Below are 14327 nucleotides of genomic sequence, written 5' to 3'. Positions count from 1 at the left end.
GAAGCAGAGCTACACAAATCTTGGCAGAATGCTCGTCTCAGCTTCCGAGTCTCAGGAATGAGGAACTCAGCAAGTGTCTTTGTGGATCCGTGAAGCAGCCTGCCTCAGACAAACCCACACCTTGGCTGTGGAGAACGCCAGCTCCACAAACACCGTTTTCATCAGCCAGGCGCTTCGATTCAAATTACTACTGCAAATTATTACTACTTCAATTGGGAATTCCTTCTGCTCATTTTTTTTTCCTTTTGCTTAAAATTACATATAGCAGTACAGACAGGCCATGTTTCACATCTGTAAACTCTGAGAGAAGCTTCTAATTGCTCATCTGCCCTCTGATAAACTGAATAACAAGGACGGGAGAGGTGATGAGAAAAAATAAAAAGCTGCAACCAAACCGAGAAACTTGCCCAAGGCAATACAGATACAACGAACTGTACTTGTTTTTTAAAAGGCTTTTCCCCTCTCCCTCCAGAAAAATCACCATCAAATATTTACTTCAAAGACAATGATTCAAAGGCAGGGAGGCAAGCTGCAACCCTGAAAGGCAGACAGGCTTCTTAGCAACGGTGTCTCAGAGTTTCCAGGGCCCAGGTCAGTCTCTGATGGTGGAAGGGAAATGGGAAAGAGGCCAGGTAAGTGAGGACAGGTTACTAGATGACCCACCACTGAAGAGGAGGGGGACAGGTGTTGGCCCAGGGACAGAGTATAAATACAGGTCTCCATGACTTTGTCATCTATTGAACACCGTGTTGTGAGACGACACCCCCTCTAGCCTTCTATCATGCATGGAATACCTGAGGTCACTACATTTGGCTTTTGGGTGTAACACGCACTTACCTGATGAATTCTACAGAATAGTACTGAATAGGGGAGCTTCCTTCACTCTCCCCAGGTTTCCAGGATAGGGCCACCTCGGACTCGGAAACCACGGTGACATGCGGCCGTTGGGGTGCTGTGGGAGGCAGGCAGGAATCTAGGCAAGACAGCAAACAACTAGTTGGCTGGTGATCTTTGCTGCTGGAGATATTTAACATATAATAAAACGTGTGCTTCCTACTGCCTAAACATCTCTATTCAGAACCACCTCAAAATCCAAACCAAACCAACAAAAAAATAACCACAACTGGATTCACCGCGTAACATGTGAGTCCAAAAGAGCTGACTGGACTTCTTCCCCGAGCCCTGACGCTGGCTGGAAATTCAACTAAACTCTTATCCAGACCGTTCACCTTGGGACACACAATAGTGTGCCCCCTTTAAAACCTCAAGTCACTCTTCCACCTCCTAACAGCCCTTCATCTCAGTTTGCATGTTGGAATTGCTATTCGCCTACAGGGGAAATAAGTGCTGAGCCACTTGCCGTGTGAGTGTGTGCGCCCCCCCACGCCTGAGCATCAAAGTACATGCAGATGCTAGGGCACATGGGAAACGCCCTCCAACATAGAGGAGGCGGAGCTACCCATGATCCTCTCACCCCAAGGTAACTGCTGCACTGTTTTCATACCCAGACTTTCCTAGCCCTTGGCCTTCATTTATACAATTGCTCTGCCAGAAACATTTTCCTGCTTTCTTTTCCTAGCAAAACACTACGCAGTTTGAAAATGCGGGCAAAAGATAGGATTCTTCCTGAAACCCTCCCTGACCCTCAAGGAGGAGAAGTGTTCTCTCCCCAGTGCCGCGGAGTCCGCAGCACAGATCTCAGATACACGGGAGCTCCTCGCATCCTATTTGCTTCTCTCTCCGCAGACGGCTCCTTGTGAGCAATGTCGTGTGATCAAAGCACCTTTGCCCCCGCAGCCACCTCAGTGAGCCTTGGTTGGGTTCCCTTTGCCTGTAAATGTCTCCTCCCACTCCCCTTCCTCACCTTCTTAATTCCCACTCACCATCAGATCACCACTTAGTCGTCACCTCAGGGAATTCTTAGCCCCCCAGTATGGGGAGGTTCTTACAGCACTGCAGGGAGTGCCACCCCAGCCTGTGGCTACACGCTCACTAGGTGAAGTCCGGACCCACCCTGCTAAGTTCCACGAGGGCAGGAGCTGTTCTGTGCACCATTGACTTCCCAGAGCCTCGTACAGTGCCTGGCACACAGTAGGTCCTCGTTGACATATACTGAATGAAAGAATGAATGAACAGCACACGTCACTTTCCTATAGTTGATGAATTGACCCATCTTACCTTGGGGCAAGGTGGTAACATGCCGCAAAGAGCTGAGCCACCCTTTGCCGGTCAGGCTGGAAGCTGCCACACTCACTTCATATTCAGTGCCTGGTTTCAAATCTCCGATCACCTCCTCCTGTCAATGCCCAGAGAGGAAAGGTGTCAATAGGCAAACCAGACAATTTCCATGAAGGCTGCCTCCTGAGGTCCCTGTGAAATTGCATGGGACAGAGGTTGTTTTGCTTCTCTGAGATGGGCCACGTTTTCAAATTTGCAAAAAGGAAAACACCATGATCTACTTCCCAAGGCTAGAGAATTTTTCTTTATTGAAATCTATACAATAAGTGTCTAAGGGCATGGACGGTACACAGTGTGGAGAGACTGGACAAGGGAATGATTCATGTCCTGGGCGGGATGGAGCGAGACGGTGGAGATTTCAACAGCTACGCAGAACTGTATGCAATTTAAAACTTGCATATTGTTTATATTTGGAATTTTCTGTTTAATATTTTCAGACCCAGACTGACTGAGGGGAATGAAACTGCGGAAAGCGGAAGCTCAGATAAGGGAGGAGTGCTGTAGTCTTGTGTGGGTCAGCTCATCCCGTACTCCCTTAGCTTCTAGCACCCACCTTCACGTGACGCCCCCAGAGCTGCACCTCCAGCTCCGCCCTGCCTCCTGCCACCCAGCCGTGGACCTGTGACTGCTTCTTGTGCATCTTTACCCAACGGCCACCCAGCAACTCGGATTCAACGTAACCAAAGCTCAGCTAATCCTTCCTCCGTCTCCCACCGAAAACAAACTAAACTTGGCTTCACCTTCTGTCCTCTCCCTCATTACCCAAAATGGAAACTCTGACACTTTCCTCTCTGTTCACCACCCTCCCTCTCCACCATCGACATGTACCCCATACAGTAACCGGCATTCTTCCACTTCACTCGAATCTGGTTGTGCCACTGCGTCCTCACACACGCTCCAGTCCAAGTCCTGGTGACTCTGACAATGGGCTCTGACTCTCCTTGCTTCCAATTCCGCCTGCTCCTCCAATGCAGACTCCACCCTGCACGAGTTACCTTCCTGAACCCCAAATCTGACCGTGTCCCTTCCCACCTTAAAACCCCTCAGAAGAGCACATCTGTGTCCCCATTTAATCTTCCAGCATCACCTCATGCCCCGTCCCCCCACTCCGGGCATTCCGTATTCCAGTCAGACTTGAGAACTTGGCAGGGCTCGAATTTATGCCATTCAATCCCTTGTCTCTGGGCCTTTGAACCTGCTGCTCCCTCTACCTGAAGTGCCCTTCTCCACAGTCTTGCCTGGCGCACCCCTGCACACCCTTCATGACTCAGTTCAGCTGAGACGTTACCTCATTCCTTTGACCCCAGCCTCCAGCCTGGTTTCTGGTTAGGCCCCCTCCTCTATGCTTCCTGGTGTCCTTGGTGTACCTCAGTCTCAGCACCACTCACCTTATGCTGTAATTGTCAGTTTCTTTGTCACCTTCTTTATACCCAGCTGAGGGCAGGAACAAGTTCTCATTCCTCTGGCATCCCAAGGCTTAGAATAGTATTATCAGACATGTAGCAAAGGCCTAAGCAATGTTTTTTGATGAACAAGTACATTAACTAGTGAATGAACAACGAAAAAGAATTAAACCAAGATGCCCAGTGTAAGTGGACAACCTCCTAAAGACCTAACTCCTACTGCTGGCCCCTCCACTCTGATGAACAGCATCTGTACTTTTGCCCCAAGCCCTGAAGTTAGTGAGTAATGCCAGGGACACAGCTGACTCCCTCTGGCCACCAGCACATGCCTCTCAACCTGCTCCCCTCTTCTACTTCCTCTGAGTCCTGGCCTGGGCCATTTCTACAGCCACCTGGAGAGTGTCTTCCCCCAGTCCCGTCCTCCTGCCCCCACTCTATCTTACACGCAGCTGCACAAGGGTCCTTTGCTGAACATACGGACCTGCTTCCACAACCCCTCCCGCTCTAATTCCCTGCATCTGGGCCCCCTAGCTCCACCATCTGCCCCTTGGTTGCACGTCAAGTTGGGTTCAGGGACTGGACATAGTAGGTGGACACCAGACTGGATTCTCACTTGTCTCCCAGCTGCAGGCCCCGCTTTTTCCACAGAAGCAGAGATACTGTTTCAGACCACCTGATGTTCCCACAGGCTTCTGCTTTAGGGTCCTTCTCCCTGTGAATTCCTTATGTTGTGTGAAGTGAGGAGGTAGTGCTGTGTTCTCACGGGTTATTGTACATATTAGCTGTGAGCCAATACCTAATGCAGCTACCGCTAGTTACCATGTGTGGTTTCTCTGTTCTGGGAACACACATGGCCTGGCTGAATCCTTCCTTCAGTCCTACAAGGTGGGTATCACTCTCATTTTCATTTATAGAAGATGAAAGGGAATCCCTGAAAAGGGAACTATTTGCTCAAGGGCATATATTTATGAAGGGACAAGGTGAGCATTTCAAGACTCCAAGCCCAAATTCTAATTTTACAATATGTGGATGAAAAATACTAGATAATATTTAAATCTACAAAACATACTTATCATAAATGCTGAAGGCCAGGTGACTATTACTTTATCTATAAACACAGAAGTTTCTGTACCAGAAATTTAAAAGTTATCACTGCAAATCAGCACTTAAATACCGGACCCTGATCTCAGACCTCACCGTCACTCCCTCCCGTGCTGCATTTTCTCCCTGTGCTGGAAACCCAGGCCGTGGGTTTCCAAAAATGATGCTACAGGTAGTCTTGCTCACTAGCCAGACATATGGCCACTACACTGGGAGGGATTCAGTTCACATGGCTGAGCAGAGGCATGAAGTCAGAGCCCTGGAAGAAGAGCCAGAAGACCCAGTCTCTGGCCCAACACCTGGGCCACTCAACTTCTCTGGGCCAAAGTTCCAACACCGAAATCCTACCATGCTTCTTCAATAACTTACATTGGCTGCAAGTAACCTTGGATTCAACTTCCCTGTTGACTCTACAAGCCAGGGCTGGTTCTCAGCTGAGAATATCCAGCATCAATAGATGGAAGGCACCAGAGAAATAGAAAAGCACTTTCTTCCAAACATGCTTCTCCCAATGGTGCGGAGAAAGGCTGTGCAGGCCAGAGTGGAGGGCGGGGCTGGAGGGACTTCCACTCCCTGGGTGGTCACAGACAGTTAGAGAGTACCCCCCAGGGTTTCAAGGTAGGGGCAGCAGTGGCTTTGGGCCAGGACACACCTTTCTTGTATGGGCCTGTCCTGTTTATTGCACGAGTAGGCATCCCTGAAGCTTGTCAGTCAAATACCCACACATACTCCACATGCCCTACAGAGCACAGAGGAACCTGGGTTGGGAACCATTGCTCATCGAGCCTTTCATTTTACAGTCAAAGGGACGTTCGGAGGGGTTCGGTGCTCTTGCCCAAGATGACCCTTGCTCTGGTGACAGGACTGGGCTAGGTGCAAGTCTCAGGATTCCTGGCTAAATTTTCTCTCTCTGACCTTGGGTAAGATCCAAACAGAACCACTGCCCGGGTCAATGAGAACACAGCAGCCCCAAGCAGGGTGGTGGTGCGTTCCCCAGTGGGCAAGACAGTCTACCGAGAAGAGACAGGAGAACTTCCTGTGTGTTTATTCTCCTCCTTTCAAATTCTGTGGGACTTACACAGCATATAACGTATTAGTAGAGTAGCATATGTATAATTAATAAGTACATAATATACATATTTTGGTACATGTTCAAATATTTATTAACTGATGGATGGTGTGCATGATCAAAAAGTGTGGAGACCGCCAGGTTAAACATTCTTTTCTACCTCTATCTCTAAGAAATGACCCGCTTGCCCTGATTTGTTTTACTATTTATTTTTCCAGGATGAAATTGTAGGTTGCTCTTCTAAGAAAAAGTGTTAAATGCTAATCAAATCAAAAGTCTCTATACAGGCAGATTATCAAGGAATGCATCAGAATTCCTCATTATCAGCCAGGTAATTTGGACCATTTCATTATTTGTCGACCCAATCTTTTGCTCAGCATTCAATCCAAGAAGGCAACCCCCCAGCTTTAGGTGGCCGCTCCTGTCCTGCTGAGGAGGCCTGGAATGGCCAGAGGAAGGAAACTACCCCCACAGTGGTGTTCACCAGTTTAAATGTTTTCTTTCCGTTTCAGTCTTTTCCACCCAGTTTTGGAACAGAGCTAAAATTACTTCAACCTTTAAAAATGGTCCTCTTAACCTTACTCTGCCGTGTGAGATGAAGCAGTGCGTACAAAGGTGCCTTCTTCCTGCCCTGGCCGGGTTGCTCAGTTGGTTGGAGCGTCATCCCACAAACTCAAAGGTCACAGGTTTGATCCCCAGTCAGGGCACAAACCTAGGTTTTGAGATCAATACCCAGTCAGGGCATGAGTGGTAGACAAACGATCAATGTTTCTCTCTCACGTCAACATCTGTCTGTATGTCTCTCTCTCTCTACAAATCAATAAACATAGCCTCGGCTGAGGATTTAAAAAAACAGGTGGCTGCTTCCCAAATGAATAACAATTCACCTGGGATGTTGTGCCTTCATCAGGGGGAGGGAGATGCGGGAAAAGCAACATTTTGATCAAAAGAGACCCCCTGAATCCTGGGTTGGGGCAAAGGTCTAACTTGCCAAAAGTTTCCAAAAGCACACTTACAAAAATCACCTGACGACCAGACTGCCCCTGTGAAGGAGAAGACAGGCCGGCATGAGGAGGAGAGGAAAACTTCCAGGAGTGAAGCGCACCCGCCCAGGGCTGCCGCCACCCCACCCCACCCAGGGCCGCCGCCACCCCTCCCCCCCCCTTCACAACAGCGGCTCTGCGGACCTCGCACCTGGTTCTCCCTCCCTGCAGGGATGCTCTATGACCATGACCTTGGCTAATGCTCTAGTGTGACAACCGTATGCTCCAGGATGACATGATACAGGGCTGAGGTCCCCACATTGCCTCTGTCCCTGTCACCGTTAGTGCCTCAGTAGGGTTTTTACAGCACCTCTGGTCCAAAAGAAATGCCCACCAGCTCCCTTGTCTGGTATTACAGCCAAACGACTTGGTCATGCTAGCTCACGCACAGTAGCTGTTTCCTTTCAAAACCCAAGTTCAGACATTGCACAGTGCCCCAGGGATTTGGCTGCAGGGCCCTGGAGCACCCTGGCCCATGGTTTGGAAGGGGAGATATACTATCTGTGGATAGGTACTATCTGACTCCCTGTTGCATTGATGAGGGAACTGAGACCAGTGAGGCTACCCAGCTGGTTGGCTGTAATGCAAGCCATCTGCGTCCAGAGCCCCCTCTGCCCTCTTCCCGACTCACTGCCTTTACTGGTCCTTATCTCCTCTCTCCGAGCTTCGTGTTCTGCACATGCCCCCACCCCCACCCAAGCACGCAGCAGCAGGCGTGTGCCCACACATGCACACTCTTTCCTTTTGATCTGAATGGCCCTCCCTCTTTTGCCTTTCCAGAAACAGTCCTGCTTCAATTCTCAGCCCCAAATTTTACCTCTCGACCACTTGCTCCTACATGAATCTCTCCCTCTTCAAAACCTCAGCCTGCCTGTTAAGTGGCATGTTAATGACATCTGGCCTCATGTTGCTCTCGGACTGTTCAGTCAGCGTGACTGTGGTTTTCCCAACAAGCCTGAAAGCTGCCCAAGAACTGGGGCTCTGGTTGTCTGGTGAGAACAGCAGCAACTGTGGAAGTTACGTGAAACCCACAAGGCGGGTGAATGCTGTAACCAGACAGCATCCTCTAAAGTCTGGCTGCAGTCAACAGAGAGATACATTTGCCACAAAGACAGTGACCGTCAGGAATGATAACGGACATCCATGTAGCTGTTTTCGCATTTTACCAAAGGCTTCTACGTGCATTATCTTAGTTGGCACTCACCACAGTATAATCATTACACCCTTTCCATGAGAGAAAGGTGAGGTTCAGACAGGATAAGGGACTTTGGACAGAGTCACCGACCTGTCAGTATAGGAAGGGGGTCCGGAAACCCAGTGCCTGTCCCCTCCCGGCCCTCTCTCCACTTTGCGTTGGCACTGCGGTGGCCGCCCTGCTGAGGCCATGTAATCTGAAGTGCACATTCAAAGGCCCGCGTGTCCAGCCCAGGTTCACATGGTGGGGGAGGATCGTGATCTCAGAGGCACTACCCTGACTCCGGAACACCTGTCACCAGCCCTGTGCCCTCCCTGCCTGGACTGTTGCAGCCACACTCACCACAGGACAGCAGGCATGTGGCTGGGGACACTGCTAAGACAGTGCCAGCCCCCTGACGGGCCCCCTGGCTTGTTGAAACTTCCAGTGCTGCCAAGAGGAGGCCGATCCTGAACAGATGGTTTCCTAGGTGAGGCCAACCCAACGTCCCCTGTTAGGACAGAGTCAGCCACATAGCTCACGGCTGAGGGCTTCCTCTGAGGCAGACAAGGGAGAGTCGGAGCAGAAGTCTGGGATCAAAAGCATGTCATGCGAAGTCCACGCAAGCTGAAAATGCTCTCCTTTTGGAGTCATGGGGCCTTCCGTGAGCACAGCCGGAGCGCGGCTCAGAAGCCCCGGGGTACAGTCGGCTCTGCAACTTGCTAATGTGTGGTTCGGGCGCAGTCATGTCAGCTCTCTGAGTCTCAGCGTCCTTGCCAGTCACTAAAATGAGGCCACAGGATAGTTGTGAAGACTACATGGAAAAGCAAATGGAAAGCATGAGGGGTGGAGCCTGGCAGGTAACCGATGCCCAGGAAGGGATGGTGACTTATCACCAGGACAAATTGGTCTCCACCTGCAGCGCCCGGAAGGCGCACACCCCATGGGAGCTCCCGGCGTGACCTCATGCTGCCCTTGCAGCGGCATTCTGGGCACGAATGCCAACTCCTTGCAGAGAGATGGGCAAGGCTACAGGCCAGTTGTAGAATGGGGAAGGGGAAGGGGAGTGAGAGGAGACAAAACAGAATGTGCCTCCAGCAGAAAAATTCACCCAGCGAGACCGTGACTGGAAACAGAGGGGACAGATGAAGAAAAGCCAGCACCAACCGACCAGTGGAAGGACAGGGCAGCTGGGCCCAGCAGAAAATAAATAATGTGTGTCCTTTGAATGGACACTTCAGATTACATCATTCTCTTCTGCGTTGTGTCCCCGGGCAGTGGTGAGGTCGTGTTTGTGGATAAAGCTTTATTGAGATTTCAAAACACTTGGACTCGAACTTTTTGAAAAAAGATGGGGAAAACAGCTGGAAGGTGGCTTTTCCCTGCATGATAAGCGGGGGCTTGGGTCTAGGATGCGAGCGCTGGTGCCAGAACGTTCTTCCTGTGGCTGCCTTCCCGGAGATACAGACGTGCATGGGCGTGGAAGGCAGCCACACACTCCCAAGGACCACACGACACACACTTGCTGTTATCGTCACACATGTAGCAGCACACACCCCCGAAATGTCGCTGAAAGGCCAGCCCCGGTGGGTTGGGGGGGGGGGGGGCCTGGCACACAGGTACTCACGTGGGTGTCGATGTCCTGGCTGAGCTGCACGAGGTGGTGCCGCTCCTGCGGGGGTTCATCCGCGCCGACAGCGTTGAAAAAGACCTGGGAAAGCCGCAGACAACGCAAGGGTGCAAGGGTGAGGCCGGAGGGACTTCTGCACCACACCCAGCTGGCGTGCTCAACGCACCGGCACCGCAGCGGCCCGGAGGAGCCCGCCCTCCCCTCGCACACTCTGCCTCGCAGCAGACATCAGACACAGCTGGCCAGGCCATCCGCCCGTAAGCCTGCAGAGCCAGGCAGGGCCTCCTGTCCGTGAGGTGGGCTGCAGAGGGCTGGACCCAGCTTACGTTATTTTTCTGAAAACCACGACTCTCAAGAAACCTTTCGTTTTCCCACATTTGATACATGAATCGGGAAACACATTTCTCTACTTTAAGAAGACAGCAGGACAAGGGCATTGACGAGTGGCCACCCTCCCTTGGTGAGAGGATGACAGGATGGGGTGGGGGGTCTGGAATGTCACTGGGGTGGGGGGTGGGGCATCAGTCCCATCTGAAGTGGACAGTCAGCTCCAGCCCATGTGGTACCCCATGAGAATGGCAGCCCAGGGCAGCCAGCGTTCCCAAAAGCCCCAGAGATCTCCAAATATTTATTTGAAATCTTTTGACTTCTAAAAGTTGACTCATTTCAAAAACACTGTTCCAAGAAAAGATTTTGGTGAAGTGCAGTCAGTCCAATGGGTAACCTCTGATAGGTAGGAATGCATCCTCTCTTCCCTCCTCCACCTGGCCAGTCCACCTCTTTCCTTTAATTCAGATTTTACTTTATTTTGTACGTATCAACAACATTCCACAGGGACTATCTATCTCCCATGTGTCTGCTTTCATCTAAATTTGACTGCAGGCAACTGGACACAGGAACCATGTCCTCTCTGAACGCAGGAAGGGCGGGCAGACCCTAACTGACTTTCAGGGCACTTACAAATGCCCTGGGAAGGGGAACACCTCCTCTGGTTGCAGAAGGGAGCATGGGGCAGGGATCCACTCGGCAGGGCTGACAGAGGAACGCACAGGGAGCCCGCCAGGGTCCAGGTACTCACGGTATAGCCGGTGATGGGGTGCCTAGGATGCCTGGGCGTTTTCCAGTGGATGCTGAAAGCTGTGCAGTTCAGTGCGTCCAGCGTGACATGCAGAGGAGGCCCCACTTTGCCTGTTTTGTTTTTGCCAAAACAAAGGAGATCGTGTTAGAAGGTCCGTGCGTCCCACCGTGGGTGTACTTACACAGGACACAAGAGGGGGTGTTTACAGATGGAGAGCTGGCAATGCAGCCAGCTGTCTCTCCATCTCTCCAGAGTGACTTTGCCCGAGCTCTGCTGTCCCCTCCCAACCTGGCAGTGCTGGGGAAGTCAGCCCAGCGATGGCCCTCGGTCCCTTCTGCAACTTAGGGACCAGCAGAGGGAAATTCGAGGAAGTTCAGAAGTGTAGATCAAACACTTCTGACTTGACTCTAGGAGCTTGGAATGTATTAAAGCAGGATAAATTTATTTTTTTAACTCAGTAACATATGATGTTTTTTTTATATATATATAGCCAGTATGTTCCCATTGCAGCATGTTTCAAAATATGGTTAAGTGTAAAACCCTGGTGTTAGGATTTTATTTTACACTTAGCCAAATTTTCTAACACCAAGTGTAAAACCCTTGGTGTCAGAAAATTTCAAATGTTTTACTGTACACTTACCTTAAATAATTTTATGCTTACACATAATAAATTTTATGTTCATAAAAACAATATATCCAAATTGCCAAAATTTAGGAAATACAAAAATAATAATAATTTCACCATTCAGAAATGAGTCTTGACAATATTTTAGTAGAATATACCTCCTTTTAGTCAATTTTATTCAAGTGTTTCCAGGCAATTTTTCAAATACTTATGAGTGTATATTTATTTTTATTCTGTTGATTGCTGTGTTTATTATATATACTAAATATATAATATATATTTACAGTTTTATACCCTGGATTCCCTAGGACAGTCCTGATTCTAAACTGTGTCCCACAACTTTGTCCCCTTGGATTCTCCGTCATGGGGGAAGTTAGAGGTCATCGCCACGGGGCCTCACAGGACACAAAGGCCAAGAGAATGGCCTGGGCCAGGTCTTCCGATGCCTAGGGCCCTGGCTCCATGTCTCCGTGAAAATTCTGAACGCGACCTGGTGGGGAAGCCCAGTGCTCCAAGCATCCCGCCTTCACATGGACCTACCCAGATGCCCTGCATACCAATTGGAAGATTTTTTTCTTCTTTCTCAAAATAACTCTCATTTATATGATGCTATAACTGTCATTATTATTGTTGTTGTTATTTTGATTTTAGGATCATTTTAGAATGAATAAAATTGGGGAAATATTTGCAAACCATAGACCTGATAAGGCGTCAATACTCAAAATGTAAAAAGAACTCATACAACTCAACAGCAAAATACAAATAAGCCAGTTTAAAAATGGGCAAAGGATCTGAATAGGCCTTTTTCCAAAGAAGACATACAAAGAGCCAACAGGCACATCCAAAGGTGCTCAAATCACTAACCATCAGGAAAATGTAAGTCAAAACCACAATGAGATATCTCCTCACACCCGTCAGAATGGCATTATCGAACAGACAAGAGATAAACAGAGTGGACAAGGGTGTGGAGAACAGAGAACCCTGGGGCACTGATGTGAGATCCTATTGACGGGACAAAGGGCGGAGACTGTGAGAAGCAAGGTACATGCGCTCTTCCTCTCACCGCTCCTTAGCGTCCACATCCGTGTTCTTGGAGGTTCTGCCCAAGCCCCTCTTCTCAGCTCCACTGTGCCCTCTCCCTGGGTGCTCTCACCCCTGCCAGCCACAACCACCTGTGTGCCAATGGCTCCCCGATCTGTTTCTCTAGCCCAACCTCTCTCAGAGGGTCTGCCTACATACCCAACTGCCAAGTGACTTAGATGTCACCAGCCCTCTCAAAGTTAGCGTGTCAAAACAGAATTCATCGCCTTTCTCTTCAACCTGAGCCCCTCCAATGATCCCTTCCGGGCAAACAGCAGCACTGTCCACTGTGACTTACCGAAACCTGGCAGTCAGCCTTAGCATCAAATAGGTCACATGGTATCATCCTTTCCTTTTCATGGGGGCCTCAGAATCCTCTTCACCCCAGTGCCTGGGGCAACACTGCCATAGTTTGGAGCTATACATGCAGCGGAACCTATTTGCCATTGGCCAAGACTTCCCCACTGGCTTCTCGAAACTTTCTGGATCCTAAGAGATATAGTTCCTTCCCAGAGCCTCTACAGCCTGCATGACCCCCCTCCCTCTGGAGAATGTGGGTCAGTAAACTACATGAAACTGTTTTTCTGCAAAGCAGTTGAATGCAACATGAAGGTTGTTGGGGCCATAGGGCTGGTGGCTTTAAAACTTGTCAGTAGAATTTATCTAAGAAACCCAACACACCAATTCAAAAGAATATGTGCACCCTTATATGCATTGCAGCGCTATCTGCAACAGCCAAATCTGGAAGCAGCCCAAGTGTCCATCAGTAGATAAGTGAATAAAAAAAGCTGCGGTACATTTACACAAGGGAATATTACTCAGCTGTAAAAAAAGTAGGAAATTTTACCCTTTGTGACAACCTGGATGGACCTGGAGAACATTATGCTAAGTGAAATAAGCCAGTCAGAGAAAGACAAGTACCATACATATGGTTTCACTCATATGTGGAATCTAATGAACAAAATTAATTAACAAGCAAAACAGAGACAGACTCACAGATAGAGAGCAGGCTGACAGCCATTGGGGGTGGGGAGAAGGGTGGCAGGCTGAGTGAAGGGGTAGAGAGATTGAGCAAAAAAGAGAAAAAATTCATTGACAGGGACGACAGTGTGGTGATTGCCGGGGGGCGGGGGGAGGGATGTGGGATGTGGAAGAGGGTAAAGGGGGGATAAACAGAGTGGTAAACACATAATACAGTGTACAGATGATGTGGTGTGGAATTATATAAAACCCATATAATGTTGTTATATGAAGCAAAACTCTGAAACCTATATAATGGTGTTAACCAGTGTCACCCCAATAAATGCAATAAAAAGGACAAAGAAAACTCGTGAGTAGGAGGGGTGTATGAATGGCCCTCGGGTTGGAAAGAAGCACCAGAAGCCTGGTCTGGAGGCACGTCTGTGTGGCAAACACAGCTTTCGGCTCCTGGTGTGTTTGTCTGATGTGTCCTTAGGGTAGGGCAGGTCTCCAGCGGTATTTGCAGAGCAAGCAGGCTGTTTACACGCAGATGGCACAATTACTGGTGTCTGTATGGAGCAGGATAGATTAGAGGCAGCAGTAAGCCACCAGGTGCCCAAACCGTCCCCTCCTGCCCGCCCCACCACAGAGATAGAGTCCCGGCAGGAAAGGGCAGAGGACCGGAAGGGCCAGAAAAACCAGAGAAATCTCAACACACAGCCTGGTATCAACTCAGCAGGGCAAGAACACAACCGTCTGTGACCCCAGCTGGGCTGCTGGATCAACGTATCTCCCTAAATCTTTCCCAGCTCCCCCAGTGAAAGGTAAGAGTGGAACTAATTCTTCTCACATCTCTGCAAATCCTGAGTCACCAGGAGGAAGTCTAAGCTTTGGACAAGCCAAGTCCCAGCTGCATTTTCCAAAAA

At 49.5% G+C, this 14327-nt stretch overlaps 1 protein-coding gene across 6 annotated transcripts in view; it reads right to left on the bottom strand.

Moving 5' to 3' along the window:
* Positions 1-14327, bottom strand: part of EGFLAM (EGF like, fibronectin type III and laminin G domains) — a 140432-nt gene that overhangs the window by 80518 nt on the left and 45587 nt on the right. For 3 of the 6 annotated variants that reach the window (XM_071219814.1, XM_045186328.3, XM_045186329.3), the window contains exons 2-6: positions 10737-10846; positions 9656-9739; positions 6828-6854; positions 2179-2296; positions 838-973 (exon numbers count right to left, since the gene is read on the bottom strand). In XM_071219814.1, coding sequence (XP_071075915.1) covers positions 838-973; positions 2179-2296; positions 6828-6854; positions 9656-9739; positions 10737-10846 — 475 coding nt within the window. The remainder of the gene's footprint in view (positions 1-837; positions 974-2178; positions 2297-6827; positions 6855-9655; positions 9740-10736; positions 10847-14327) is intronic. The other 3 variants (XM_071219815.1, XM_024578400.4, XM_045186331.3) reach the window with 1 other exon arrangement.

Source organism: Desmodus rotundus, chromosome 1 (assembly GCF_022682495.2).
Source record: "Desmodus rotundus isolate HL8 chromosome 1, HLdesRot8A.1, whole genome shotgun sequence".
NCBI lineage: Eukaryota > Metazoa > Chordata > Mammalia > Chiroptera > Phyllostomidae > Desmodus > Desmodus rotundus.
The sequence above is the reverse complement of the archived record's forward strand: the minus strand, read 5'-3'. Positions and strand labels throughout refer to the sequence as shown.